We start from the raw sequence: 25,387 nt of genomic DNA, 5'->3' as shown, positions 1-25,387 counted from the left end.
AACCCAGAAACTCAAAGTCCTGTGGATCTGCCACGTCTTTCTGTGCAGGTGGTCCTGCAACCTGGCCCTTACAGGTGGCCGAGCCAGCCAGCCCCTTGGCTCCTGTCAACTTGCAGCAGCTGCTAGAGTCGAAGAAAACACATGGAGGTTTTGAAGACACAGTGCATCAATGTTTCTGAAACAAATATTTCAATTTATGTTTTGCAGGAAAATTACACTATTAAAAAAAATGTTGCTTTCATTTCTGAATGTGAACTTAACCAAATGGCAGCATTCCAGCACCAGTCATTGCAAGCTTTGACCAGCTCTTGACAGGAGGAAAATCCACCCTCTTCTAAGCAGGTGTCGTCATTTTTCGGCTCCATCCCACCTTAACTATCTGAAGAATAACATTCAACTGCAGAGGTCAGTGGGGGGAAAAAAAACCCGCTCATGCTGGCCAGCCGAGCCGATAGTGTAGGCCATACATGGGTTTGGAATGAGGGGTATTAGACTCACAACCTTCCCGGTGCCAAGAAATACACAGCTAAAATTGGCAGCTCAGAGATGAGTAATGCACAAAAACGGTCCAGAGAGTTGCAAGTGCTCAAGCCCTTTCAGAGTATGTTGGGTAAACGAGTATCTGTTTCCATGGCATCAAAACAGCACAGAGATTACACGCGTCCCGTTGGCAGTTCTCTGATTCCAGTGCCTGGTTAACGTGAGCTGGACTCCCAGCTGAGGCTCTTCCTGGCTCTGAGATGGAGGGGCAGAGCGAAGGCCCCCTCCATCCCCAGGCAGTGCTCGTGGGAAGGGCTGGGCGACGCTGACGAGCCCTGCCAGCTCTGCTGCTGAGGGGTGGCAGGGCCCAGGCGCTGCGGCTGCTCCGGAGAGCTCCGGCGTGAGACAGAGGCCTTGTGGTGTTCCTGCTGTGTAGGGAGATGAAAGGGGTGTTTTGCAAGAAAACCATAAAACTGTAGACCTTAGAAGCATGCAGGATTTAGAGCACATTTTAGTGGCACTGGAAGAACACTCAAGGTGTTCGGAGACTCTCCTTGTCCAGCAGCCTCTTAAGGAAACATCATTTACATGGGTGAGCCCCTGCAGACCAGAATTGTTTAAAATGAGGTATACAGCGAGGGTCTCCCACGCAGGGAACTGTTTTACCTCGCAAGGCTACTGAAACCAAAGGCAGAACAATTTATTATTGCTCTATTAAATATGCAAATTAGTATGTTAACTGTGAAATGATGCCAATTAGTTGTGTCCCATTCCCTCAGTAAGATGCCACTCCTGTGATCTTGTGGCCATCACCTCAGTGATGTCCTGCCAAGGACTCCTGACTGGCTAGGGACAAAGAGACTTTGGCTGAGGGCTTGGAAGGCAGTTTTCTGGTTTGCCTGGAGTCTGTTTGGCATCAGGCAACTGGACCTCTGGGCAACGGATGATACCCGTATTTGATTTGGAGATAGCACGTGTGGGGATTACCTTGTGTCCTGTAGTCACAGCGTCTCACTGGAAACCCAGAGTTATGTCTTTGTGAGATTCCCACAGGTAGCCCAGTGCCTGCTGGAAGCAGTGCCAGTGAACAGGTCCTCAGACTCCGCTGGAGAAGTGCAATGGGTGGGCAAAGACGAGGCTTCTCGGAAGGCACTGCTGCACCGTTCAGATACAGCCTTGAAACCATTCCGAACGGTCGGGAGAAGAAATCCACCGGTGCGGACTGTCTGATATCCACCCTGAAATTTACTCTGAGTAAAATGTCCTTCTACACCACACTCACATCATGTGTGTCATTGGCACTCCTTACCACATTGTACCACAGAGGAGACTAGTTTTGGGGTGGCTAAAATAGTGCTTTACGTACAGTAAGGTTATTATGTGCTGTAGGATTCTTTGGCACAGAAGATACTATCATGTGCAAGGCTTTCGTACAGTGCCGCTCAAGATGTTACTACAATGCCCTGGCACAAAGATGTATCCGATCGCCCTGCGTGCTGCTGTGACCTTGCCACCAGGCAACCGCACCCATCCTCTCCTGAGATACCGCATGACTGAGGCTTTGCTGTGCTGTGTTTTGTAGGAACATTTTACCCTATTAAGGCACCTCTGAAAGCCGGATGTTCTGTTTTGGTAGGGACCCTCTTTTTTTAAAACAAGCATTTTTGAGCTGATGTTATTTTTATGTAGTCCTCTCTGTGAAACTTGCGAAGACAGATCTTTGCTTGGCAAGGTTGTATCAGGGAATGAGGGAGAAATTGCCATCTATCTGTCACTGTCTACATATATATGCACACGTACTCAGGGAGTCTACTTAGAGAGCACTATGGATGTTGCAAAGCTGAGTATTCATGAGTTAGGAAATTGCTTTATTGCACTTGCAGTCCCACTCCCACTTTGAGTTACATGATCATGCACTCTTTTTCACGAGGTCATCTGTGCTTTGGAGGGCTGGACCTGATCAGGCAATGAATCAGGAGTCTGTGTTGTAGAGAGCTCTTGCCTTTAGAATTCCCTGGTCTTTTGTCACAGAATTCAAAGGTGTATTTTAAATGAAACGGGACGTGAGGAGGAGTGTGCCTTCCCTGGCAGCTGGACTCCACCCCAGCCTCTGCCACAGATCTCCTTTCTGAAGTGTGGTAAATCACTTTCACCAGCTTTTGAAGTGGTCACTAATCCCTTGTTCTTAATTTCTGGGGTTCCTGGAGACAGACTTACAGCCATGCCGAGCACCTGTAGCTCCAGCGAGAGCGAGCAGGAAGAGTGTTTCAAACCAACCCCGCAGCCAACCTTTGTCTGCTCAGAAAAGCCCAGTCCAATGTGCTGAACACCAGGCACCCAAATTCACTGTAATCGCTTTGTTCTTGGCCTTTCCATCAGTGAAATGAGGACAATACCTTCCTCTAACATTGTAAGAATGTCGCGATAATGTGGTTGTAAGGTACTGAGCTGTAATAGCATCGTGTACTCAGAGATGGGACTAATGAGCTCACATCCAACAAATAGTTCTGCATTCGGCACAGAGTTTGAAAAGTATATGGTCAATAAAAGGGACACGCTTTCTCCGTAGGACCTCTCCTCAACCAGCAATCCTGGTTTCTTTTATTCTTATGATATTCCATATTTTGATACGTTCAGAAGTCAAAAGATCAATAATTCTCAGCAAAATCTAATCTTCACTTAAAGCTCTAATACAGGCAAATGCTGAAATTAGAAATGAGCCATGGGACAGATTTCTCCATGCTTATTAAGCAAGAGCCATTGACAAAGATACAGGTGTCCTGAGGTTACACTGCCTGGAGAGGGGCCTAATAACAGTCTATTTGCTGAATCTGTGAGTCATAGAAAATGAAGATAGAGAAAAATCTGCTAAATAACCTCATCCATTTCTTCAGCCCATAAAATAGGGCTCCCTACAGTATTATATGCTGTTCATAGCTTTGTCCACTAGAGTTTTAAATTGGTTTTCTATACCTTTCCTTAACAAACTCTTCCATAGCATGAGTGTTAGGAAGTTTTTCCTGACCTTCAGCCTGTGGGTTTTTTTCTCTGCATTTTGGCTGTGAAAACTGGAAGCTTTTCAAGTTAGGAAAGTTTTAAGCATCCCACATAAATGTGAGAGTTGACAAGTGTTTTAACAATAAGGAAGGGGATGGAGGTGTCTGAAAGCACAGATCATGGCTCTTGGTGTGGAGGTTTCATGAGTGTTAACTAGATAAAAAGAGAACTTGTAGAGTGCAGTGAGAAGAGCTGCTTCCAAGGCGGCTAACTGGAACATCTTTTTGTCTTGCAGAAGATGAAGCCCATAGTCCAAAGACGACGATCTACCCCTTCTGCCATTACTAAAGCTCTCGGCAAGTCAAAGTACCATTCCAGGTAGGGGAAGTACCTTTCTGACTCCTTTTTCTGCCTTTCTGCCTATACGGACTAAAATCAAACTGGTTTTCAGATTCATTTAACGGTGTTGAAGGCAATTTGTTTGTGGACAGTTAAGGAAGAGTTTCTTTGTTACTGGAATGGCATGGTGCTGAGCAATACAAGCTGAGGGAAAGGATGATGAGGAGGGGACATTAGCATTATGGCATTTGTCTTCCCAAGTAACCACTATGTGTGCTGAGGCCCAGCTTCCCATGCAGAGGCCGGGCATCTGCCTGCTGATGGGAAGTAGTGCATGAATTCCTCTTTTTTTCCCATCTTATTTTCTCCCCCTGTCCTGTTGGGAGGGAGTGAGAGAGCAGCTGGCTGGGGGTCTGGCAGCCAGCTCAGATCAACCCACCATGCAAGGCTGGCTGGTTATTTTCAATGCAGATAATATAGAGAGAGGTTGAGGGAGCTGGGACTGTTCCGTTTGAGGAAGAGAAGTCTGAGGGGAGACCTCATCACTCTCTACAGCTCCCTGAAAGGACGTTGTAGAGAGGTTGGTGCTGGTCTCTTCTCACAGGTGATTAGTGACAGAACAAGAGGGAACGGCTTTAAAATGCAACAGGGGAGGTTCAGACTGGACATTAAGAAAAAATGTTTCACAGAAAGAGTGGTCAGAGAGTGGAATAGGCTGCCCAGGGAGGGGGTGGAGTCACCATCCCTGGATGTGTTTAAGGGTTGTTTAGATGAGATGTTGGGGGATGTGGTGTAAGGGAGAACTTTGTAGAGTCGGGCTGAGGGTTGGACTTGATGATCCTGAGGGTCTTTTCCAACCTGAATGATTCTGTGATTCTATACTAGGACTAGACATCTGATGCCTGTTATATCCAAGTATAAATACATCTGGACAATATCACACAGTGCAGACACCCAAGTAAAATCAGGTACAAGAAACGGTGTTTAAGTTCCTGCTTTTCTGAAACAAGTGTGTGGGGTCAGTGTTGTAGGATCATTTAAAATAAAGTGCAGGACTGATTTTCATTTGGTTGTCTTCTGACCAAGTTATGTGGCTTATTTGTCATTCCCACCCACCCCCTTCTAAATTGCACTAAAAAAAAGTAAAGAGAAACAAATTCTTGACTTTATTTGGCTGGAGAATATCCCGTGAGGGAGGGAAGCTTTAAACATTTCTCGTGATGGATTGCTCTGGCTGGAGCTGGTACAATGCCATCTTTGCTTAGGCCACCAGAGTATTGATGAGATTTTTTTGCTATCCTGTGTTGTGTTTACAAAGCTGTGTAACTCCTCCAGCTTTAGGAAATCCACTGCTGAGATTGTGAGATGGTGTGGCTCCCACTGCTCAACTGACGCACATGGAGAGCTTTTAAAATCAAGTTTAAAGGTGATTTAGCTTCTCACTTGTAGAGGCAACAGATGCATAAGCCAAGAATTCGCTTGTTGGTGGCTGTGGAGTGGAAAGGAGGGAAGAAGGAATTTCTGCTTGCAGGAGTGCGGGTGTTCCTGTGACTGGGGGATGATTTTAGAAAAGCAGCTACTGGTTAGCTTTAACCTCACTCCCGTGAAATCCACAGAGCTCAGTTATGAGGCCAGTGGAAACTGAGTTACGACTAACAACGTCAAAAATACTACCCTTAAAGCTCATGTGGTTTTCCATTTGTTTGCGTAGAGACTTCCTTCAGACTAGAGTAGTATTGCTGAGGGGTAGATGGAAGGTAAAGCTCCTCCGCATGCATCCTTGCCTGCAGGCAAGAAACACATTTTTGTCTGTTCGTAGAGACAGGAGGATTTCTGGTTTTCTCCTTTCTGCATAAATCTAAGGCCATGTCTCAGATGTTAGTTAACGCAGTCAGGGTCGGGCACGTGAACACGGTCTCTGAACAAGGCTCAGCAAAGAACGATCGCTTGTTCCTTCAGCACAGGCCACCTGCAGAGCAGGGGCAGACCCAGGCAATGAGGGTGGGACCCACCGTACTGCCAGCACTGCTGACCAGAGCCAGGGGCAGTGCTGAGACAGTGTTCTGGGAGGGTGCTGAGAGGCAGGAGGGGAGATTAGCACTTGGCAGAGCTTTTCCAGCTGGGGAGAGCATAGAGAAGGGATCTGGTTTGTTGACTGCAGTCAACATGCAAAAACCACCAGGTTTTTTTGGAAATGGCAAGCACCTGTATCAATCTCAGTAGAAACAAATGCTGGATTGCAGCCAGACAAGCCAGAAACAGATGGCTGGAACTGGATGAGTGCGTGCAGTCCATTTTCTTTGTGCTACAGCCCCTGCATTGACAAGCAGTTCAGTACGGGTGGAAGACATGCACAGAAATGGCAGTCCCTCTCCATGCCAGGCTGAGCAGTGCCATGGGTTTCTGTGTTCAACTCGAGTAACAGCTCACACCCATGTGCAGGAAGTAAGTGTTTTACCTGAGTGAGAGATTACTCAGAAACTAATATTTCAGCAGCTTAACCTCCCCAGATTTGGGGTGGGCATTTTCCATCTGTCTGAGGCTGGTAAAATTGATTGGGCAGAGGCAGGCAGTTGCAGTTCATAATTGAGAGCAATAGGGGCAGTGCTGGGAGCAGCAGGGGGCTGTCGGGCTGTTCCGAAAGAGCCTGTGTCCAGTCACAAACCCCTGTGAGAAAAGCTTCTGACAAAGTCTTGCGATTTTTCTTCCTCCTGCAGGGAAACTACCCTTTCCTCTTCCCATTCGGACAATGGGCTGCCAAGTGGGGTGTTCAGCAGCCCAGGCTCCACTTTCATCCTGGACGAGCGAGTACAGCTAACCGTGGGCCTGCAGACCCAGGAAAGACATCTGATCTTGTTCAGTGATGTGCTGGTCATTGCCAAGTCCAAGTAAGAGGAATTCGCACTCACTCCTTCTCCCTGGTATGTGCTGTTGAAGCTGTTTGTGGAGAAGGCATCAAAACAACTCTTCTTTACAAATGTGGATCTAAAATGTGGCATCTCCCCCTTCCACCTCCAGAAATTCTTCTTGGTATTAATGTTTCGCACCATTTTCCTCAAGGAAAAGGCTGTCTAATTTGTTTTGCCCTTTCACTTATGCGGCTTCTTGGAGAAATAGCATGAGGACAGGAGGCAGTAAGGACAGAAGACTGACTCCTGGTCTGGCTACTTCTGCCACACATAAATTAACAGCTTAGGTGACTTCAGTCTAATGCACAGACAGTAATTAGCCTAAATCACCATTACCTGCATGGGGCTCTAGTGGATCACATTGCCCTAAGCCACAGCTGTCCCACTGCAGGCACCACCCCCAAAACTCCCTGGTAGTGCGTTCACATGCCTAGACATCTAGTTTTGGGGGACTTGTTGCTGTCACTGCATCCACGTGACTGGAAGGTAGCACGACCAGACTCTGAAGGTCTAGATGTTAGTATCTGGCCTAAGAAATCTGTAATTTGAATTGCAGATCCTCCTCCAGCCTGAAGCTGAAAAAGCAGGTGCATCTGAGTGAAGTGTGGACTGGCACCTGTCTCAGCGAAGTGACAGAGAAAAAGATGGGTCCTGAGAATTCGTTTGTCATCGGCTGGCCTACCACCAACTATGTTGTCACCTTCAGGTATCTCGTCAGACACCAGACCTCCCTCTGCAGCCTGGCAGCTGCCTGAGTCTCCCCTGTGTCAAGCAAAACAAGGACTGAGGCTAGAGCCCTGAACTCTACCACAACCCTTGTCCCCATTGAGTAGAGCACTTCCACTCAGGCAGTGTGGTAAAAACTTAGATGTTGGGAGACAGTCACCTTAGACAGATATCTGCCGTCTGGTCCCTGAGAGCCTTTCAGAGGACCAACCCTTGTGAGCATTGTTATAGCAAGGGCTAACCCTGCTGCAGAGCATCCTGGAACATCACAACCAAATCTGCTGTAGCAAACCAGCTCGTGCCATCACGTAACCTACGAGCGTGTTGTTTCCGCACCTGTCAGCAGCCATTTCTGTCAGGGATTAGCCCTAGTTTGAGAATTTCTCATTACAGAGGACAGGTTAGTTATGTCAGTGAAAAGTGCCAGATGGCCTTGTGCCAGGATTAAGTCCTTTATCCACCCCGTGTGGGCAAACCTTCCTCCTGCATTTGTCTGCAGGTGTCCCAAGCCCACAGCAACAGGCTGTAAAATGGAAAGGTTCTTCAAGATGGGTCTGCACAAGCAGCACAGTCCAGAGCTTGCTTAGCCCTTGCTAACCCCAAAAGCAGAAATGCAGGGGAGTATGGAGCAGGCTAGAGAGTAGCCCATTCGTGTCCAAACGCCATCTCGAAGGCTGTCCCAACGTTGTGCCTGAGCTAATAAGGTTCACCAAAAAGGAGGTGAGCTTTTTGTTACCTGGAGCTCAGTCTAGCCTGGGTAGATTGAGTCTGGAGCTGGTATGTCCACAGGGAGCTCAGGCCACTGCTGGCTTAGGCACCTCTGCCTCATACTCTCTTGCAGAGCAGAGAGGTCAGCAGTCTTCCAGGGTCGCTCTGTCCTCGGGGGCTCTGCTGGCACAGCTAGGAGGGGCTGAGCTGGCCTGAAGCTTTTCCCTCTGGGGACAGCTGCCTTGGTGGAAAAAGAAACAGGAACCATACCGTGGTTTCATGCACACTGTGTCATCATTTCCAAGGGTCAGGATGGTCTGTCCTGGGTGATACATCCTTGGTCAGGATTCGTGCTCCGACATGCAGCTGCTGATTGTGTCTTAGTCCAAACTCAACGGCCGTTCCATTCCCTTCACATTGCTGAGACCTGGGTAACCCATGTTGGCAGCAGAAGCTTCTAGGAACAGCAGACACTGGGAAGGAAATAATAGGAGAAAGAAAATAGCAATTAAAGGTCACTGCAAAGATAATAAGGGCTCAGAAGATGAGTTAACTCCAGCATCACAGAAAGATATTTGTCCCTTATCTGAACGCTCACCATCCTGGGCAGGAAATGTAGTCCAGTTTGTTTCTGGGATTTTTTTGTTACTATTATTTTTGTTATTTGTTAAAATAGGACAGAAGCAGGAAAGGACTGTGCTTTTGTTCCAGGGCTTTGCAGGAAGGAACTTTGACTTACAGCTATATATAAATAAAACTGGGTAGAGTTTCCAAAGGCTGTTACCCACTCAGCACTTGTTTGATGATCTGCCTCCCTTTTTATCTTCAGCTCAGCTGACGTGAAGGAACGATGGCTGTCAGCATTACTGTGGTAAGTGACCCTCCTTTCATCCTCCTCCTGGGTGGTTCCTGTACAGTCCTCAGAGAAATTTGTCATGCTAGGTGTCAAATTGCCGTCTGATTTTCAGCACATTGTCTAGCTACTGTTTGAAAAATCCACCTTTGAAACCTGAATGTAGAAGCCCCTGGGTGAAAGCAACATTGGTGTTAACAGTCCAGAAAAGATGAAATCCACTAGAAGATAACATTGTTGGAGCACCATTTTTCCTTTGGAGCTGGAGGCTGACATTGCTAACCACTGTGAAAATGTCACAGGTGTTACTGATTCTTCAGATGTTTTCTGATTCAAACTAAAGTTTGTATTTTGTGGCATCTAGAGGCTACAGTTGTTTCTTTTTCATGTTATGTTTTTATATGTTGTTTCCACTGACAGGCAGAAGTGTTTATATAGCTACAGAGAGGGGAAGAATTCTCATTTGTGGAGAACAGTAATAATCCTAAGGATGCTGGAAGGTGTTATGTCAGATGCATCTATCTGTGTTAAAGTAGTGCCATGTGGGGTTTCGCTAGTCTGGGGCCTCAGGAAAGATAAAGAAGCCAGTAAGAGCACATGACCACACTATGAACATTGCATGCTATTGTAACTGTCGTAATGAATCCGTATTTATTATAGTGCCAAGGAGCAGGTCCCTTGGACCTCTTGGATCGAAATCTTAGAGTCCTTCTCAAGTTTGGTTGGGAAATTATATTCCCTCTCCCTTTCTTTGACTTTCAGGCATATCAATGAGGTCAAACAGAATGAATATCTGAAGAATCTAACCCTTCAGATCTTTGTGCTGGGTGCTGACAACAGTTCTTCTGTAAGTAAAGCTAAGAACCTGCTCATCAGACCAATGTTACGTGGAGGTCTATGGGGTAGGGGTGGGAATGGAGGGCTGTGCTGCTGCTGCTATCGCTGTTTAAAATTCAAGTCCCAGCTGTAAAGGTTTTAGAGGGTGTGCATCTGAGCAGCTGCATCCTTCCCACTGGAAGCCCACTCAGAGAGTTTTGGTTTGGGAAATCAGGAGGTAGCCAGACCCTTACCAAAGAGCAGTTAATTCTTAAGATTATTCTTGGCCTCTGGCTTCTTTTCTCTTTTCCTTCTGCATCACTTCATAATTGGTGATGGTTTGTGGTTGAGTGCCCAGTCATTCCCATTTTCAGTGCAATAAGTTGAGGATATTGATCATGAAAGAGTCACCGGTGTGTTCTCCCGAATTAATTTCCTGGAATGTGTCCCAGTCTCTTCATATTCATAGCGTATATTCCTAGGCTTCGTGCCAAGCTTGGTGGGTCACATTGAGCTCCTGGGGACTCTTCTCTCAGGGAGCGACCCCAAACACTCGTGGTTTATTAACATTGTGCCATGTGCACCCTTGGAGTGGCAGTGGCACCACTATCAGTCAAATACTGATGGGATCAAATACAGCATCTGAACATCACCCACTTCCTGTGATTTCTACCAGATGAAATGTTTGGATGGTATAATAACCCCGTGATGGAACAGTTTTCACAATGTATAGCCATCACCCTTAACAATGATGCCAGCGTAGTTCAAATTAGTACAACTTTTCTAACCGTGAACATTTAGTGAAGACAGTCAACAGACAGATGAGTGACATTTTATCCAGATTTTCAAGCTACAAGAAACTACAACCAAACTTCATGCCTCCTTATTAGCTTCCTGTATTTTCTCTGTTTTCCTTTCCAGACTGCTGCAGTCAGTGTCTCCAATGTGGAAACCGCAGAGAGTGTGATGAAGAAGGCCCTTCTGCAGCTTGGACTTCCTGTAAGTGGCAGTTGCATAGTCTGCCCGATCTTAGCTAAGGAAGCTGGCAACGTCTGGTTTACAGGACAGTGCAGCTGTGGAGAAGTCTAGATGTGCTGAACCTAACCAGTAAGGCATTAATACTCTGTGGCCTGCAAGATGAATCTATTTGTGTGGGTGCCAAGAATTAGAAACACAGACGTGCTTAGATGCCTACATTAAATTCAATCCTTGTATAATAAAGTCCTTTGGATTTCAGAGGACTTCAGTGCTTGCGATCCAGCATTAGCCAAGCTTGTCAAAGGATTATTAATGTAGCCATGAAATACTGAATGAATCAGTGGTGTTATCAGATGGGCCTTGCCCATTGCAGTGGCCCAGCCTTTCCCATCCCAGTCTTTGACAGGTAGCTTTGACAATGTTCCTGTAGTTTAATACCAAGGAAGGTTGTGGAACACAGTGCTAAAATAGTCTGGGAAACCACCGTCATGTTGGTTTACATCCTGCTGGCTCTCAGCCTTTTTCTCTCCTGAACCTTTCCCCCTCCACTCCGTATCGGGCAGGATGACCCTGAGCGCCATCCTTCCCGGCCTGCTGGCTGTCCTGGAGACAGCTGTGCGTGTCGGGCTCCTCAGCCTCTCCGGACGCTTGTTGCTGTCTCTTGCTGTCTGAGTGGAGTACAACCTTGTGGACCCTCACCCTGGCCCCCTTCACCTCATATTTTTCTCTTCTCTGTTCCTCAACCACCAGGGCAGGACAAGTGAACACCACCTCTGGGTGATCTCGGGAAAAGATGACCCTGCTTACCCTCTTATTGGTAAGAGCTCTTCCATTTTCCCTCAATCCTGGCACCACAGGAACTAGTGATAAATGGTACTGGTGTGTGTGGCAGAGAAACACCTCAAACATTGCACTCTCCACTTAAAAAAGCAATGGTCGGGGGACTGTTGCTGGTGTGAGATGTCACATCAAGCTGATGTGAGATGTCACTTGGCTTTTATGGTCTCAGAATCCATGTTTAACCAGCGGATGGTGGCGTCTTTGAACATCTTCACACACACCTCCCTTTCCCAAGCAAATCTCTGCATTTCTGGATGGGAGCCTGTGACATTTTTCACCACATGCTCCAAATGAAAGGGAGATTTTTAGGCTGGCCTATGCAGTGGGTGTGATGCAAGGGTAGGACACGCCTCGAAGCCCAGTCCCATGCCCAGGGCTGCTGGTATGAGCTTGCAGGGCTGCGTATGTGAAGGCTGCTCAGCCTCCTGCTCAGCTGTGCAGGCTTCTCCTCACAGCCAGCACCTGCGGTCTGGAGCAGCCTCAGCCCAACTTCGCTGCCATGGTGGAGACGTCCAGGGATGTCCCTCACACAAAGCAGCCCCTGACACCTCTTGAGCTCTTTGCCTTCGGGCTCCATCAGAAGCAAAACAAGTCGCTGCAGCTCGGTGGTCATTCAGCAAGAACATGCTGGGTCTAGAGGAAAACACTCTGGCAGCTGAAAGAAGCAGAACTTTTAGATGGATCATTGGTGACTTTTAAGCCCCTAGTTAGGAAGCTAACATGTTTATCCTACTTTTTTGGTATTTATTTAGTTTTCATTGCGTTTCAGTTCACAAATAAGGAAACTGTTTTCCACATAAGATGTCATGTCATATTAAAAACCAAATTTGTTGCATACGGCACCTTAACGTTACTGTCCTCTGAATTGCCACCTTAATCCCGTGATGATCTGATCTCACAAGCACACGTGGGCCACTTGAGGCAATGCCTTTGCAGGCTGTTTATTTGAAAACTTTCCTTTTTAACAATTTGTGTTTAGGTCTTAGAAACTCCTAAGGCTTGAGGGAAAGTAGGTATGTATGTAAAGGGATTTGAGGACAGTCACAACGGAGGAGAGTGCTGGAGATCTGTAGGAGATGATTCAGAAATACAAGAAGCATTTTCAAATAAACCACTGAATTTTGTCTGTTAAGCATTCATCACAGAGATCACCAAAGGTGGAATTTTCCAGTAATAATATTTAGTTGTGGATTGTTGGCTAAACCAAGACAGCAAAATACAAGATTAAATGTACAGTCTGACAGAGAGGAAGCAAGGAAATACACTGATTTACCCAGCATCTAAACCAAAGCTGTTAGATGCATTTAAACTGCTGCTTGCTTCTCTGACAGATGTATCAGTGATGCAGCCACTGCTCAGACCCTATAGAACACTGCTTAGTTACACTGAACGAGTAATCTCTGCATTAACTCTGCATTGTGTTTTCAGTGATAACCCAATAAATACATTCCCAGGCTCTCCAAGGAAGTTTATGCATGTTGGCTTATTAAAGAGATCTTGCTCCAAAGACCATGTTGTTGTAGTAAGACTATTTATTCTGGGGCTTTTTCGACTGCCGTTGTTTATTTGTGGGTGTTTATTGGTGTTTTCCAAGTCGTCATGGCACATGCTTGCTTTTTGCATTCGTCCAGTACACACCAGACTGTCAGAGTGAACTGACTCCTACACAGAGCCACGCTCGCTGCACTTCGTTAGTGCAGCGGGGCCCGTGAGCCTGTTAATGAGGGCTTAAACACAGTTAATATTGCTTTGTTGCATGATCTTCTGGGGAGCTGCTAATGAAGAGTGGCCGGCCAGGCTGAATTGGATGAACTTATTTGTAAAGCAATGATCATATATATGCATAGATGTGGCCCCTGTTAGTCCAGAGTAGAGGCTTTCAGCAGCATCGCTGAGGGGCCCAGCTGCAGTTGGAGCCGTTGGATGTGGCCTGGGCACTTCCTCCTGCCCAGGTTTGGAGCTGTTTTCACACAGCTCTGCATCCTTGCTTGCTCCTTACACAACCGTTTGCTCAACAGGGCACGAACATCCTTTCAGCATCGCATTGAACTGTCTCCGGGACTCTGCTGACCAGCAACAAGGCACCAACAATAACACCCTCCTGGCTGACGGGACAGAGGCTTCCTTGCTCCATCAGCTCCCAAAGGAAAAGCAGTGCCAGTTTGTCCTGAAGCCCAGGCTCCAAGCTCCCATGCAGCTGAGGAGAGGTAGGGGCTGCAGGGGAGCCTTACAGCCAGGCAGAGACTGTGCTGCTTTCCATGGCAGTGACAAACTTCTCCTGGCATCCTACACGTGTCCCAGAGTCACTGACCTGAGCGTATGCAAAGAGGAGGAGATTGCAGAGGGGCTAAATTTGTCTGTGCAAATGTTCAGAATTAGCTTTCAGTCCTTGATTAGCTTTCAGTTGCAAGCCATTCGTACATTGCTCAGACAGCAAGGTTTACCTGAAGAACAGTGACTGAATAAGAGTTTTGCTGATGGTTTTGAGAGGAACGAGTGGTTTCACTGCTGTATGTTATCTGACCGTCCCTGTTCAGGGTAGTTACTAAGCACACGATGACAGAAGGTCCTGGCTTTGCTGGGAGCTCTGCCTCCACTGTGGATCACTGACTGGCCAGTAGGAAGCACAGACAGGTGTGTAACGAAGGTCTGTCTTTTCTTTCAGAGTCACTGCAGAAACATACCAAGAGGAAGAAGTCCTTGATTGACTGGGCCCTGCGCCGCAGCACCAGCACCCCCACAGGTAGCCCTCCTTCGCAGTCGCCCACCACCCCACGGAAGCTCTTCGGCCTGTCTCTGTCCTCTGTCTGTCCTGACGGGATCCTTCCCAAGCCCATCATGGTAAGGAGCAGCCTGGACTGTTCATCCTGACATCAACTTGATGTGTTTAGCCCAGGATTTAAAGCCACTTGTGGTATTTATGAGGATTGGATGGGGAAGAAGGCCATCATTTGCTTGTGATCAGATCTAGCTCAGTAACAGCAGTGAGGGCACCCCTCTCCTCTGTAATCTTACCACTTTATGTCCATCCTGTCTCAGTGGGTGTCTCCAGTCAGGTCATCACATGCTGACAAGGGGCAGTGTCAGTGGACTGGACCGCGCTACACAGCCTGGATCTCCTTCACTGCAAGAGTCCACTGGGCTCACAGTTGTCACGGGATAAGAATACCCACATGAACTGTACCTGCAGCTTAGCTGACAGGCTCTTGTCTCTGGTTAAATCATGATAAAACTCTTGTGTGTCTGTCCTCTTCCTGGTACTGGCTAGGTCTTACACAAATTATGTTATAATGGGTGAGGTATAATATGCATGGACAACAGGGTAAACTGTTAGGCTCTTAAGTACAACTGGACTTTCTCTTAGGATATGCTGCTCCTGCTGTACCACAAAGGGCCCTATACTAGGGGCATTTTCAGACGTTCTGCCAATGCCAAGACTTGCAAGGAGTTGAAAGAGAAGCTGAATTCTGGAGATGATGTGCAGGTGGATGGAGAGTCAGTCTTTGTGGCTGCTGCTGTCATCACGGTATGTTTGGCCAAGTAACTCGGCTGTCAGGGCTAAGGGTACCTTCCTTCTTTAAGGAAGCAACTTTAATGAGTCTTTATGGGTAGGGAAGATTGTGGGGGGAGCAGAAAGCATTTTCCAGCAAGGCACATTCTCACTTGGTCCATCTGTGTGCACAGAGGCATCTGCTGGGCCCCGTGGTGCTCGGTTTCACTTGCAGATACATGTAGTGGCCCTGAGGCCAGTGTGTTATTTTCACCTCCCTGTACAAAACAGCCTCCAGCAGGCAATATCGTGATGTCTGCCTCCAGGATAACCACAGTATCTATACAGTGCCAGAGTCTGGAGTCAGCAGGTCAGATGCTGCACTGCTGTAGCGTGAAGCCCTTTGGTGGCAGCAGCACAGATGCTCTGTGTCCTTTCTGGACACAGGGGAGACTGGGGGAGATGTGGGAGGACATTTAAGTGCTCTGCATCGCCCCCAGACAGGCCGTGCTCAGAGGAGCTGGCCCGGGCTATCTAGACCCTGAGCCTTCACCTTTAATCGGCCAGCATGCAAGGGGGAGAACAGCTGCCAAATCCAAGTAGAGGGGTTGTGGTGGGTGGGGATGCAGCTTGCGATAAGACCAAGTTTTAGTAAGAAAAAGCCTGTCTTTTGCATTGGCAATTAAATCTCGTCAAAACAATTTACGTACCTAAAGTATCAAAAAACATCCCCGTCTCTTGCTCTTGTTGGCCAAATGCAAAAGGCTGTTGACTGGGAGGATATTCAGGCACTTTCCAATGCAAGACATATATATTAAGTTGTTAGATAGTCCCTGTGGTGGTTTAGCCCCTGCCCGGGTCTGAGACCACGCGGTCGCTGCTCCTCCCCCACAAAAGGAGTGAAATACAAAGCCCCAAGACTGAGATATAAGGAAAGGTTTAATACAACAGTGCAATAGCAACACAACAAACAATAACAATAAGAATAACAGTGATACCAATGAACAGAGCAAAGTATATACCCATACAGCAAAGAGAGAACCGGCTGCGCCAACCCATGTGATCACCGATTCTTCCCATGCTGGCGCCAGGATGTGACGTCAGCATGATATATGAATAACCCGGCTAGAGCTTCCCCCCACTGCTGGGGAAACTTAACCCTATCCTGGCTAAACCAGGACAGTCCCCCGAGAAAAAAAAACATCAGTCTTCATAGCTAAGAAATGTTTCAAACAGAACTATGCACAGCCTCAGGGGCAAGTCCTTTACCTGCTCAGCAGAGCTCAGCCGGCTGCGGAGGAGCGGCAGGGCCCGCGGGCCGGCACTGCACTGCCAGGGGAGAGCCCAGAGGAGGTGGGGAGGGAGGAGAAATGTGTTTGTGCCATGTCTTGTTTTATCTTGTGCTTAATATGAATAAACAGTAACTATATGCATCGTGAAACCACAACAAGGAATTCAAAACTGACCAGACTGCTCTGCATATATATATTTAATTCAGGATTTTCTCCGAAATATACCTGACAGTGTTCTATCCTCAGACATGCACGGACTGTGGATGGAAGCTGTGGACACAGAAAATCGGGCACATAAGATTGAAGCTATCAAAAGGTTCGTAAAAGCCTTTGTAAAAGCTTCTTTTGGTGGGAGACGGGGGATCATATGGCCCTACGCATAGACGTCATCTTCTGGGAGACTCCTGGCGATGCTCCAGGCCACAGTACAGCTATTGCTGATGGCAGAGTCACTGGTCAGAACATTTTCCTTTCGGTGGTCTTTTATGAACATTGTTAACATTTCGACCCCAGAAAATGTCATTCGAAAATTCCTTTCTGACGACCAGTTCAGGTTACCAGAACCAGCAAACTGAAAAAGCACAGTAATTAAGCCACCAGTAGTACAAGTGTTAGGGGAATTAGAGCCTTAACAATGGTAACTTTTCTCTTATGTGCACAAAATGAAGCTGATCATCATATTGGCAGTTAGAAGAAATGGCCCTGTCAGGATGGTGACTGGGACCTTAAAAACAGCTTTACTGCCTTGAAGGTGCTGCCCTGAGCAGGACTGTCCTGTGCAGTATATCAGACCTCTTCTTGTCTGTGGCTCAGCTGAGTTTTTGAGCCCTGCCATTCACCTGGGCCTGCTCCCTGCGCTGTCCTGCAGCACGGGGCGCGGGCAGCAGCGTTGCCTGGCTGCTGCTGGCCCAGAGCTCTGTGCCTCCCCTGCGGGAGATCACTTTGTTAGCGCCTCACGGGCTCTACCCACGTGCTCTGGACTCACATCCCTCGGTCCCTCCAGCTCTGACCGAACAAGCAGGCAGTATGGATGTGAAGTTGTGGCTCTCTCAGAAGTTGGTTCAGGGGAGTGACACAGTCTTAACTTTATTATCGAATGTGAATGTCTCAGACTGGTTGCAAAAGGGGGCAAAAGCATTGGGAAGCACCTTCTGGTATCTGAAGAGCGGATTTTTGTGAACAGCACTGTTTTCCTTTGTTCCCACTCTCTGAACAGTCTGGTCAACCAGCTTCCGGAGGCCAACTTCATCTTACTCAGACATCTCTTTGGAGTCCTCCACCATATTGAGCAGAACTCCGGCGTGAATCAGATGAATGCCCTTAACCTGGCTCTTTGCATAGCACCCAATATGCTGTGGCTGCCAAGTCCCACTGGGCCTGAAGAGGAGAGCAGGTCTACAAAGAAGGTAATTGCTCATGGGTTTGGCCTCACGCCGCCTTCCCCTCCTACTGCTTCTTACGGGCACTCGTAGAGGAAGGCACAGGGCCGGTGACAGCGCTGGCTGAGTGGCATCCAGGCTTCATCCTTTCCCCCGTGCAGCTGTGCCCGTGCTGGAAGGGGAATTCAGCTACTCAGTGTGTCCAGGGTGGAAAGGGAAGCTGTGGCTGCTTCACCAGAGGGACGTCCTGTGTGGTCAGGCAAGCACAGGAGCAGCTGAAGTTAGACACTGCCACTTCAGCCGGGTCTAAAGCCAACTTGCAGAGGCAAAGTGAGGAACAAACATGACAGTGCATCATAGGGAGGAATACTTGCTTGTAGCTTATGAAGTGTCACCAATAGTAAGGAAAATTGTAGAACGTGCTGTACCTGGCTCATTGTACCAGTTCATGTAGCTCATATTCTTGCCCCAGGTGTAGTTCATAGAGTCGCATTGCCACGTTCTTAACAGCTCCTTCAGCAAAATGTTCTGTAGGAAATTACACCTTTGTCAAAGGAAAGGGACCATTCTGGGACTGATTTGACTTGCTTTGTACAGCTGGCTACATTCTCATGAAACCGACTGTGTAAATTCATGTCTTTGCCAGGTGGCCTTATTAGTGCAGTTCCTGATTGAAAACTCAGGAGAGATTTTTGGAGGTGACATTGCTTCCTTGTTTCAAAGACCAGACAAAAAGAAGTCCAAAAACTCAGAGGAATCTCTGGGTAAGTCAGTGGTGCTGTATCTTCCAGAAATGTTTAACATCTTTGAACAGGTAAACTCCTTGTGCAGAAGAGTTTGCTTTCCCTTCATGTCTCTTCCAAGGAAAAGCATGGAAAAACAGTTGGGTTTGGTTTTCCCTTTGCCTGTCAGGCAGAGGCAAGGGCAAAGCAGAAGGCTGAGGTACAGCACTTGAGACGTGTCCCTGAAGATGGCTCTTTCTCTGTGGCCGCTGTTCAACCCGCTCCGCTGTCACAAGGGTTTAGTGTAGCCTTGGCAATGCCATGTCCCAGCCGGCTTTTCTTCCAGATTAAGCTAAACCAAATGGTTGAATGGAAAGAGATCGAGTGGTCTCTGTTAACTATCTGTTAGCTAACTCTGTTAACTATCCTGTGAATACACCTGGTGAAAGTTCAGGTCATCAAGCCAGAATTTTTGATATTGTTCCCAGTCCTGCTCTGGTCCCTGTGAAAATAATGGATCGTCTTTGCTTTTCCATGGACTTGATAATATTTCCCTGCCTTGGTTGTAAGATACCCTATGGTATCTTAGCAACAAACTAATTTGCATTCTCTGCCCCAGGTGTAGGCTTGGCTCAGCATGATGATTCCTCTGATGAGCTGGAATTCTCTGCTTGTGACCCAGAAGGACCAAAGCACCACCTGGTACCTGAAACAGATGCCATTTTTGGCCCATCCAGCGGCCTGTTACTCGATGAGGACCAGGAAGACTGGGACTTGTTCAGCGAGATCACAGCCTGCTACCAAAGCAAAGCCCGGAAGAACACCCGTGCGGACAGCTATGACCTCCTGGAAGAGGAGGGCTCTTTCTGCTCCCTCAGCTCCATCCGCTCCCTCAGCCCAGCCAGGGACCGGTGCTCCTCGGAGCCCAGCGTCTGCCTCAGCTCCCAGCCCGCTCCGAGCCACGAGCCGGTGGCCCGCCAGTCCAGCTGTGACGCCACCATCATGCGCAGCCACACGGACTGTATCCACCGGCTGCGGCAGCTGCAGGCCGAGAGCCAGAAGCTGATCGACGAAGGCCTAAGCCCTGGGGTTAGTAAGGCCAGGCAGAACTTGTGGCAGTCGCCTCAGACCAGCTCTAGGGTGAAGCAGCTCAGCCTTCAGAAATCCAGCCTGTCCAACAGGTCCAGCTTCTCCAGCCTGTCCTCTACCACCACCTCCCCGTCCGCCTCCTCGCTCAGCTCCTTAGACAGTGCCTTCTCCTACTGCTCCGAGTCGTCAGCCGTCAGTCCCACAGACATCTCGGCCCTGCCCTTCATGTTCGGCACCTCTGCCAGGCTTCACGCTGTGTCCCCCAAGATTGCCAAGAGGTCCACGAAAGAATGGCACAAGTCCTTCAACTCTCCTGTGCCTTTACACCCGTGTGACCTGGAAGGTTTCCAGGGGTATGAACCCAAGTCTGTGGAGAGCAGTCACTGCCTTGGAGAGGGGAGGAGGTTTCCGTCAGTCAGCAGCGTTGCTGTGGGGAGCCCACAAACTGGCAGTGACTGGGAAGAAGAGGAGGGACAGCTGAGTTGTGCGGGGGGCCCTGGCCCAGGGCTCAGGAGCCAGGATTATGCCAAAGAGTTTGAACAAACCCCAGAGCTCCCAACTGCCAGCCCAGCCAGCAAGAAACCCCCACAGGTCAGCCCCCAGCAGCACCGAGAGAAGGCAGTGAAGAACGTAGAAATCAGAAGTGTCGATGCCTGCCCGCCAAGCCAGGAAGGCCTGAAGCGCACCAAGATAACGTTTTACATGGCCCCAAATAAAGAAAGCTCTTGGGGGCTGCCAGAGGAAGAGGAGAGCCCCATGGCAAACAGCAGCAGCAGCGGGCAAAACCTGCCCAAGGGCTTGCAGACTGTCCGAGTCCACATCCCCCAGACAGTTTTCTACGGGCAGAACACCCCCCTCGTCCTGCAGTCTGTCTCCAGGCGCTACCACCACGAGCCGGTGATCCCGTCCCCGCAGGCAGAGTGCAAGGAGAGCCCCCCGCGTGCCCCCACCCCCCAGGAGCCGCAGAGCCAGCCAGTGGAAACGGCGCAGGCGCCAACCCCTAGCGAGGGCTTCAGCACCTTCAGCCACACCATCCGCATCATCCTCCCCGCCTCCATTCGAAACACCGTCAGGGAGTATTTCAAGCACGATGAAACCCAGACCTGTCCCATGGCCGAGGCCGAAGCGGTGGAGAACGAACTCCTTCGGAGCAGGGTGGAGTGGCTCAGGGGCCAGCCTCCAGCAGAAGCGGCCACAGAGGAGCGTGATGCAGTGGCGTTTGCAGAAGAGACGTTTGTCTAGGGGAGAGGGGTGTGGAAGAACTGAGTATTTTTTTGTGTATGATGTGCAGCAAAACGTATTTTGTAAGATATGATCAGGGTGTGAAGAATCTAGTAGGCTGCATGGGGCAATAAGTGTAAAGTGACACCAATGTGTACGTAATGTTGGGGTTTAACATTCATTTTGGCCAGGACGGGGTGGTGGGCAGAGGGTGGTTCTCATTTTGTTTTTTTCTTTACACCATTTTTCTACAGAAGAGACTTCACTGGCTGGTGTCTAGTGGGCTGAACACCACCAGACTCTCCCTGCCTGTGAATGAGCTGACCTGTACAGGGTCCAACTTTTTTTTTTTTAAAGCAGTGAAGGAGAAACTCTGATTTATTTTCTCCAGTCAGTTGCTGCTGCTGTGTGTGGATGTCTGGAGAGCTGGGACAGCTAATGCTCCATCAGAATTAGTTAAAAATCTTTACGCTTGCACAAAATCCTCCACTGTTCACCACCACCATTCATCCAGAGGAAGACCCTTCACCTCCATCCCAGAAACCGCTGCTGCTGCTCCTCTCTGCTCACCTTGGTCACAGTCCATGTTCATCACTGGCTGAGGCCAGCTGCCAGAAACACCAAGCAGACCCCAGAGCCCAAAGCCCAGCTTTCACTGCCAGACCGCATATGTGACATTTTAACCCTGAGATATTGCGCTTTTTTCCCCCCAAGTATTTGTGCATTAATTCTCTTCTCCTACCTCCCCCAAAGCTAGCATTTGACAGAGCCACAGCTACTATAAAGGATTTTAACACTGTCACTATGGCAGGGCTATGAACATTTGTCTTCTTCGGTGTCCTCTGGGAGTAGCTGGTCCTTTTAGTCCTAGTAAAAGGTGACATTATATTTCTGTAAATGACTGTGACATTTCAGAAGGCCCTTTTCCAGAGGCACTGTGGATGGGGCAACTAATCAAATTCCTAGTCATGCTGAGAGGGACTGAAGCAGGATTTGGCTTTAGCACGAGGTCAAGGAGTTGTGGAAGTTGTCAGGAATGTTGTCAAGTGGATGCTGAAGCAAAGCCCCATCTGGTCAGGCAGTTGTCAGACAGTCCATGAGCTGAGACTCTCCCGGCTTCAGCAGCACTGGCGGCATCTCGGGGACACATGGGGTTCCCACTCAGCGCAGGACCTGGCCCAGGTGCTGCAGCAGAATGAAGCCTGGGGAAGTGCCAGGCGGGCACAGGCTGCTGGGGTTGCACCGCTACAGAAGTGCGGCCAGTGGACTCTGGGGGTGTCCACGCCCTGCCTCTCAGAGCAATGCTGGGAAGCACTGTAGCCACCGTGGGACTTGCTTAGAGGGTTGTGATGCTGCCAGCTGAGCTCTGAAAGAGGCTGAGAACACCACATTAGTCTGACAGGCATTAAGAAAATGATGGGAAAAGGCTGAGAGGTTAAAAGGTTCAGGATGTTTCATTTGAAAGTGATGGGAGAGTTTTCTAAGGTGGTTTCTCTCAGAGACGCTCCTTTTACGTAATTATCAGTGAATGGGTGAAGGACCAGAGGAATACCTGAACCCTAATGACTGACAGGGACTGTCCTGGTGGAGCACAAGCCCCTGCCTGCTGCAGGGTGGCTGTAAATGGCCATACCTGGAGCTGCCAGAAACCCGTTGTGGTTCAGTCCTTGCACAGTGGGGAAGCCACCTCTGTAACAGGATCTGCCCCAGTACTCCAGATCCCCACCATGAAATACCAGGGCAAGGGAGAGAGGGGGGAAGCCCAGAGCCCCCATTCCAAGGTATACAGAGTTTGATTTGTTATATGGAGGGTGTTGAACACTCCCTGTCTCAGATCACCTCAGTGGCCCTTGTATGATGAAAGGTGTATGTAATCATAATACAACCCCCTGCCCTCATTTCCCTCACACATGAACACTGACAAGGCATTCACAGCCTTTTTCCAGAGCTACAGTTTTAACTATTTTAATAAAAGACACACAAGTTTGTCATCATGGTGCCATCATCACCTTTTGTTCCCTTGCTGTTACTTCCCTCCCTCCTGTGCTTGGGCCATGGCATTTGCAAAACGCCAAACTGTGCTGAGAAACACAGCAAAACACTGAACTGTGCTGAGAAGTGGTGGAGTCTCTGGACCTGCACTCCTGGAAAGCCCAAGGAAGGCAATTGCAAAACCTACAACTAAGGGCCCCTTCCCTCAACAGGAGAGTACCCCATCCTCACAGGAGGATGTGATCAGTGATGCCTTAGGGTGCTGCTTGATGTCATTTTCCTGTCACATATTACATCCAACTGCTACCAAAATTCCTTTCTCAAGTCTCCCAAGTGGGATGTGCCCCTCCCTGAGACACAGAGGTATCTGGAAATCACCAAGCAGTCTTGAAAAAATTTCACAGCACCCAGCTTGCTGATAAGAGGAAATACCAAACACACAGACAGGTGGCTTTCTGCCCCAGAAAGGCTACATTTTCCCCTTTATGTACAGCCCTGACACAAAGAGGTTTCCCTTCTCCCTCTGCCCTTTTTCAGCCCAAAAGGAGAGATTTAGTCCAAGTTGGCCTGACACATACCAAAAGGGGTGCCCCACCGGACACAGTCACTCAGGAAGACTCATCGTGCGGTTGCCATCCAGGAAGCGAGGAGCCGTCACGACCTGCTCCCGGTATAGATCAAGGCCAGACAAGTCTAGCACATTTGTCTTGAGACAAGGACTCACACGCTTCAGCCTCTTCTCGTTTCTGCTTGGCATGTAGGATTTGTTCCCTTGCCCGCAGGCTGACGGAGACCCTTATGGAAGCGCCTGGGGCAGCTGTAGTTTATTTCAACCATCCCACTCTCTTCTCTGACATCCCAACAGAGTCAGGAAGACCTGCTCTGCAGGAGGCTGCTTTGTGCAGAGTCCTCTGCACCACGGCACTGTTGAGGGACAGGTGGGCTGTTCTGGCTGCCTGCATATCAAAACAGCTCCCCTTAGAACCTTTCTTCAAAGGTCACCCACACACTGAAGAGGAAGGTGACAGTCACTCAACCCCTTCACGTCAGCAGCTATTCCCTCCCTCCCTCACCCTCCCGCCAGCACACGGTGTCACATCTGCACGTGGAGAACTGCTAGCAGCAACCTGGGACCCAGCCCCAAAGCCACGGAGAGGAGGGAGCTGAGGAGCAGGACGGCCCAGCCCCAGCTCAGCTCCAGCCCAGCCGAAACAGGGTCTGAGAAGGGCTGGGCCGGAGCTGAGCCGGAGAGAAACAGGCACACCTTGGAGTTTTCTGAGGTACAACACAGCAAAGGGCCACCCTGCAGAAGGCTTGGCAGCAAAGGGCCACCCTGCAGAAGGCTTGGCCTTGCTCTGGCTCATGAGAAATGCCAGTCAAGAGCCTCTGAAGCCCCCATACACCACCACATCCAGGGGCCCAAAGCAGGGCGGGGACCCTGCGAGATCTACCCTGGCTGCCTTCCCCTCCTACAGCAAGTGGTTCTGGCTCACGCTGGAGAACTCCCCCAGCAGACACCTTCTGTCCAGCTCCCTGGATACAATTTTGTACTGATTTTCACATCATGAACCAGAGAGGAAGACAAAGACTACAGAGGGGCTTCACGGGGCGTCCCTCTCCCATGCCCAGGGCCCCTGGAGTGCCCTGGGAGGGACTGGATCGTGTCACACTGCCACGGCCATCCCAGAGGTCACCCAGCCCTCATCTCACTGGACTTTCCCAGGGTGTCCCAGCCAAAACGCAGTAGGTAACGGGGGAAAACTAACTGCAAGAGGTGGCAGGGGTACAGGGTGGTCCCAGACAGAATCGCTTCACACACCTGCAGAGGTCCTGACCATTAGATCCCCTCCACTCACTCCACACCAGGATGCTTCAGCTCGGAGGTTCCAGCTCTTATCTCAGACCTAGAGGACGACTCATAGGTCTGAAACCGTCCACCCTCCTCTGCCATTTGCTCTAATGAAAGATATTACCTCTCTCTCTATACAAAACACATCTTACCAGGTGCTATTGCCACAGGCTGAAACTCCTCAACTTGAGGCATTTTACTTAATTTATTACCAATTAGCATAAACTTTTAAGTACTGATTGGGGGGGCAGGGGACAACACAACAGACTGTCAGATCACAAACAATTAAACAAACAGGGACACATTTTTCCTCACTCTTCCACAAGCTCAACCTCAGTCATTGTCTAAACATCCCTTTACCAGCCCCTCCCAACCCCTCCCATGAGGGAAGAGGTGGCAGAGGAGGTCAGGATATGTGTGTAACAGTTTCGTTCTGCCAGTCCTGGCTTCTTACTCATCTACTGTTGGTTTAAATTGGTTGCTAAAGATAGCCTAGGTTTTAACTAAATCCATAGGAAAGGTTTCTGTGCAGAACTCTGTTTGGAAAAATCAGTTACAGGTCATGGGTTCTCTATGACATTGAAATGGCAAGTCTGACATATTCATTCATACACGAGGGGAAAAATCCAGTCGAGTCAACTGGGAAACAGGATATTATACCTAAATTTCCATCAAATTCATTCTATTCCAAGCAGACTCATGTTACC

At 48.9% G+C, this 25,387-nt stretch overlaps 1 protein-coding gene across 3 annotated transcripts in view; it reads left to right on the top strand.

The window, feature by feature from the left end:
* LOC141949222 (rho GTPase-activating protein 20-like) overlaps positions 1-22,830 on the top strand; it is a 34,330-nt gene extending 11,500 nt beyond the window's left edge. Inside the window, exons 1-15 of one of the 3 annotated variants that reach the window (XM_074882559.1) lie at positions 387-405; positions 3,773-3,855; positions 6,534-6,704; positions 7,282-7,431; positions 8,989-9,030; positions 9,775-9,859; positions 10,750-10,827; positions 11,557-11,623; positions 13,665-13,853; positions 14,312-14,487; positions 15,011-15,172; positions 16,635-16,744; positions 17,645-17,834; positions 18,454-18,571; positions 19,149-22,830. In XM_074882559.1, the coding sequence (XP_074738660.1) occupies positions 3,776-3,855; positions 6,534-6,704; positions 7,282-7,431; positions 8,989-9,030; positions 9,775-9,859; positions 10,750-10,827; positions 11,557-11,623; positions 13,665-13,853; positions 14,312-14,487; positions 15,011-15,172; positions 16,635-16,744; positions 17,645-17,834; positions 18,454-18,571; positions 19,149-20,860 (3,330 nt within the window). In that variant the 5' untranslated portion in view covers positions 387-405; positions 3,773-3,775 and the 3' untranslated portion in view covers positions 20,861-22,830. Of the gene's footprint in view, positions 1-386; positions 406-2,093; positions 2,113-3,772; positions 3,856-6,533; positions 6,705-7,281; positions 7,432-8,988; positions 9,031-9,774; positions 9,860-10,749; positions 10,828-11,556; positions 11,624-13,664; positions 13,854-14,311; positions 14,488-15,010; positions 15,173-16,634; positions 16,745-17,644; positions 17,835-18,453; positions 18,572-19,148 lie in introns of those variants that run through there. The other 2 variants (XM_074882560.1, XM_074882558.1) reach the window with 2 other exon arrangements.
* Positions 22,831-25,387: the final 2,557 nt, after the last annotated feature.

Source organism: Strix uralensis, chromosome 13, assembly GCF_047716275.1.
Source record: "Strix uralensis isolate ZFMK-TIS-50842 chromosome 13, bStrUra1, whole genome shotgun sequence".
NCBI classification, from domain to species: Eukaryota; Metazoa; Chordata; class Aves; order Strigiformes; family Strigidae; genus Strix; species Strix uralensis.
This window is presented reverse-complemented; position numbering and strand designations above follow the sequence as displayed.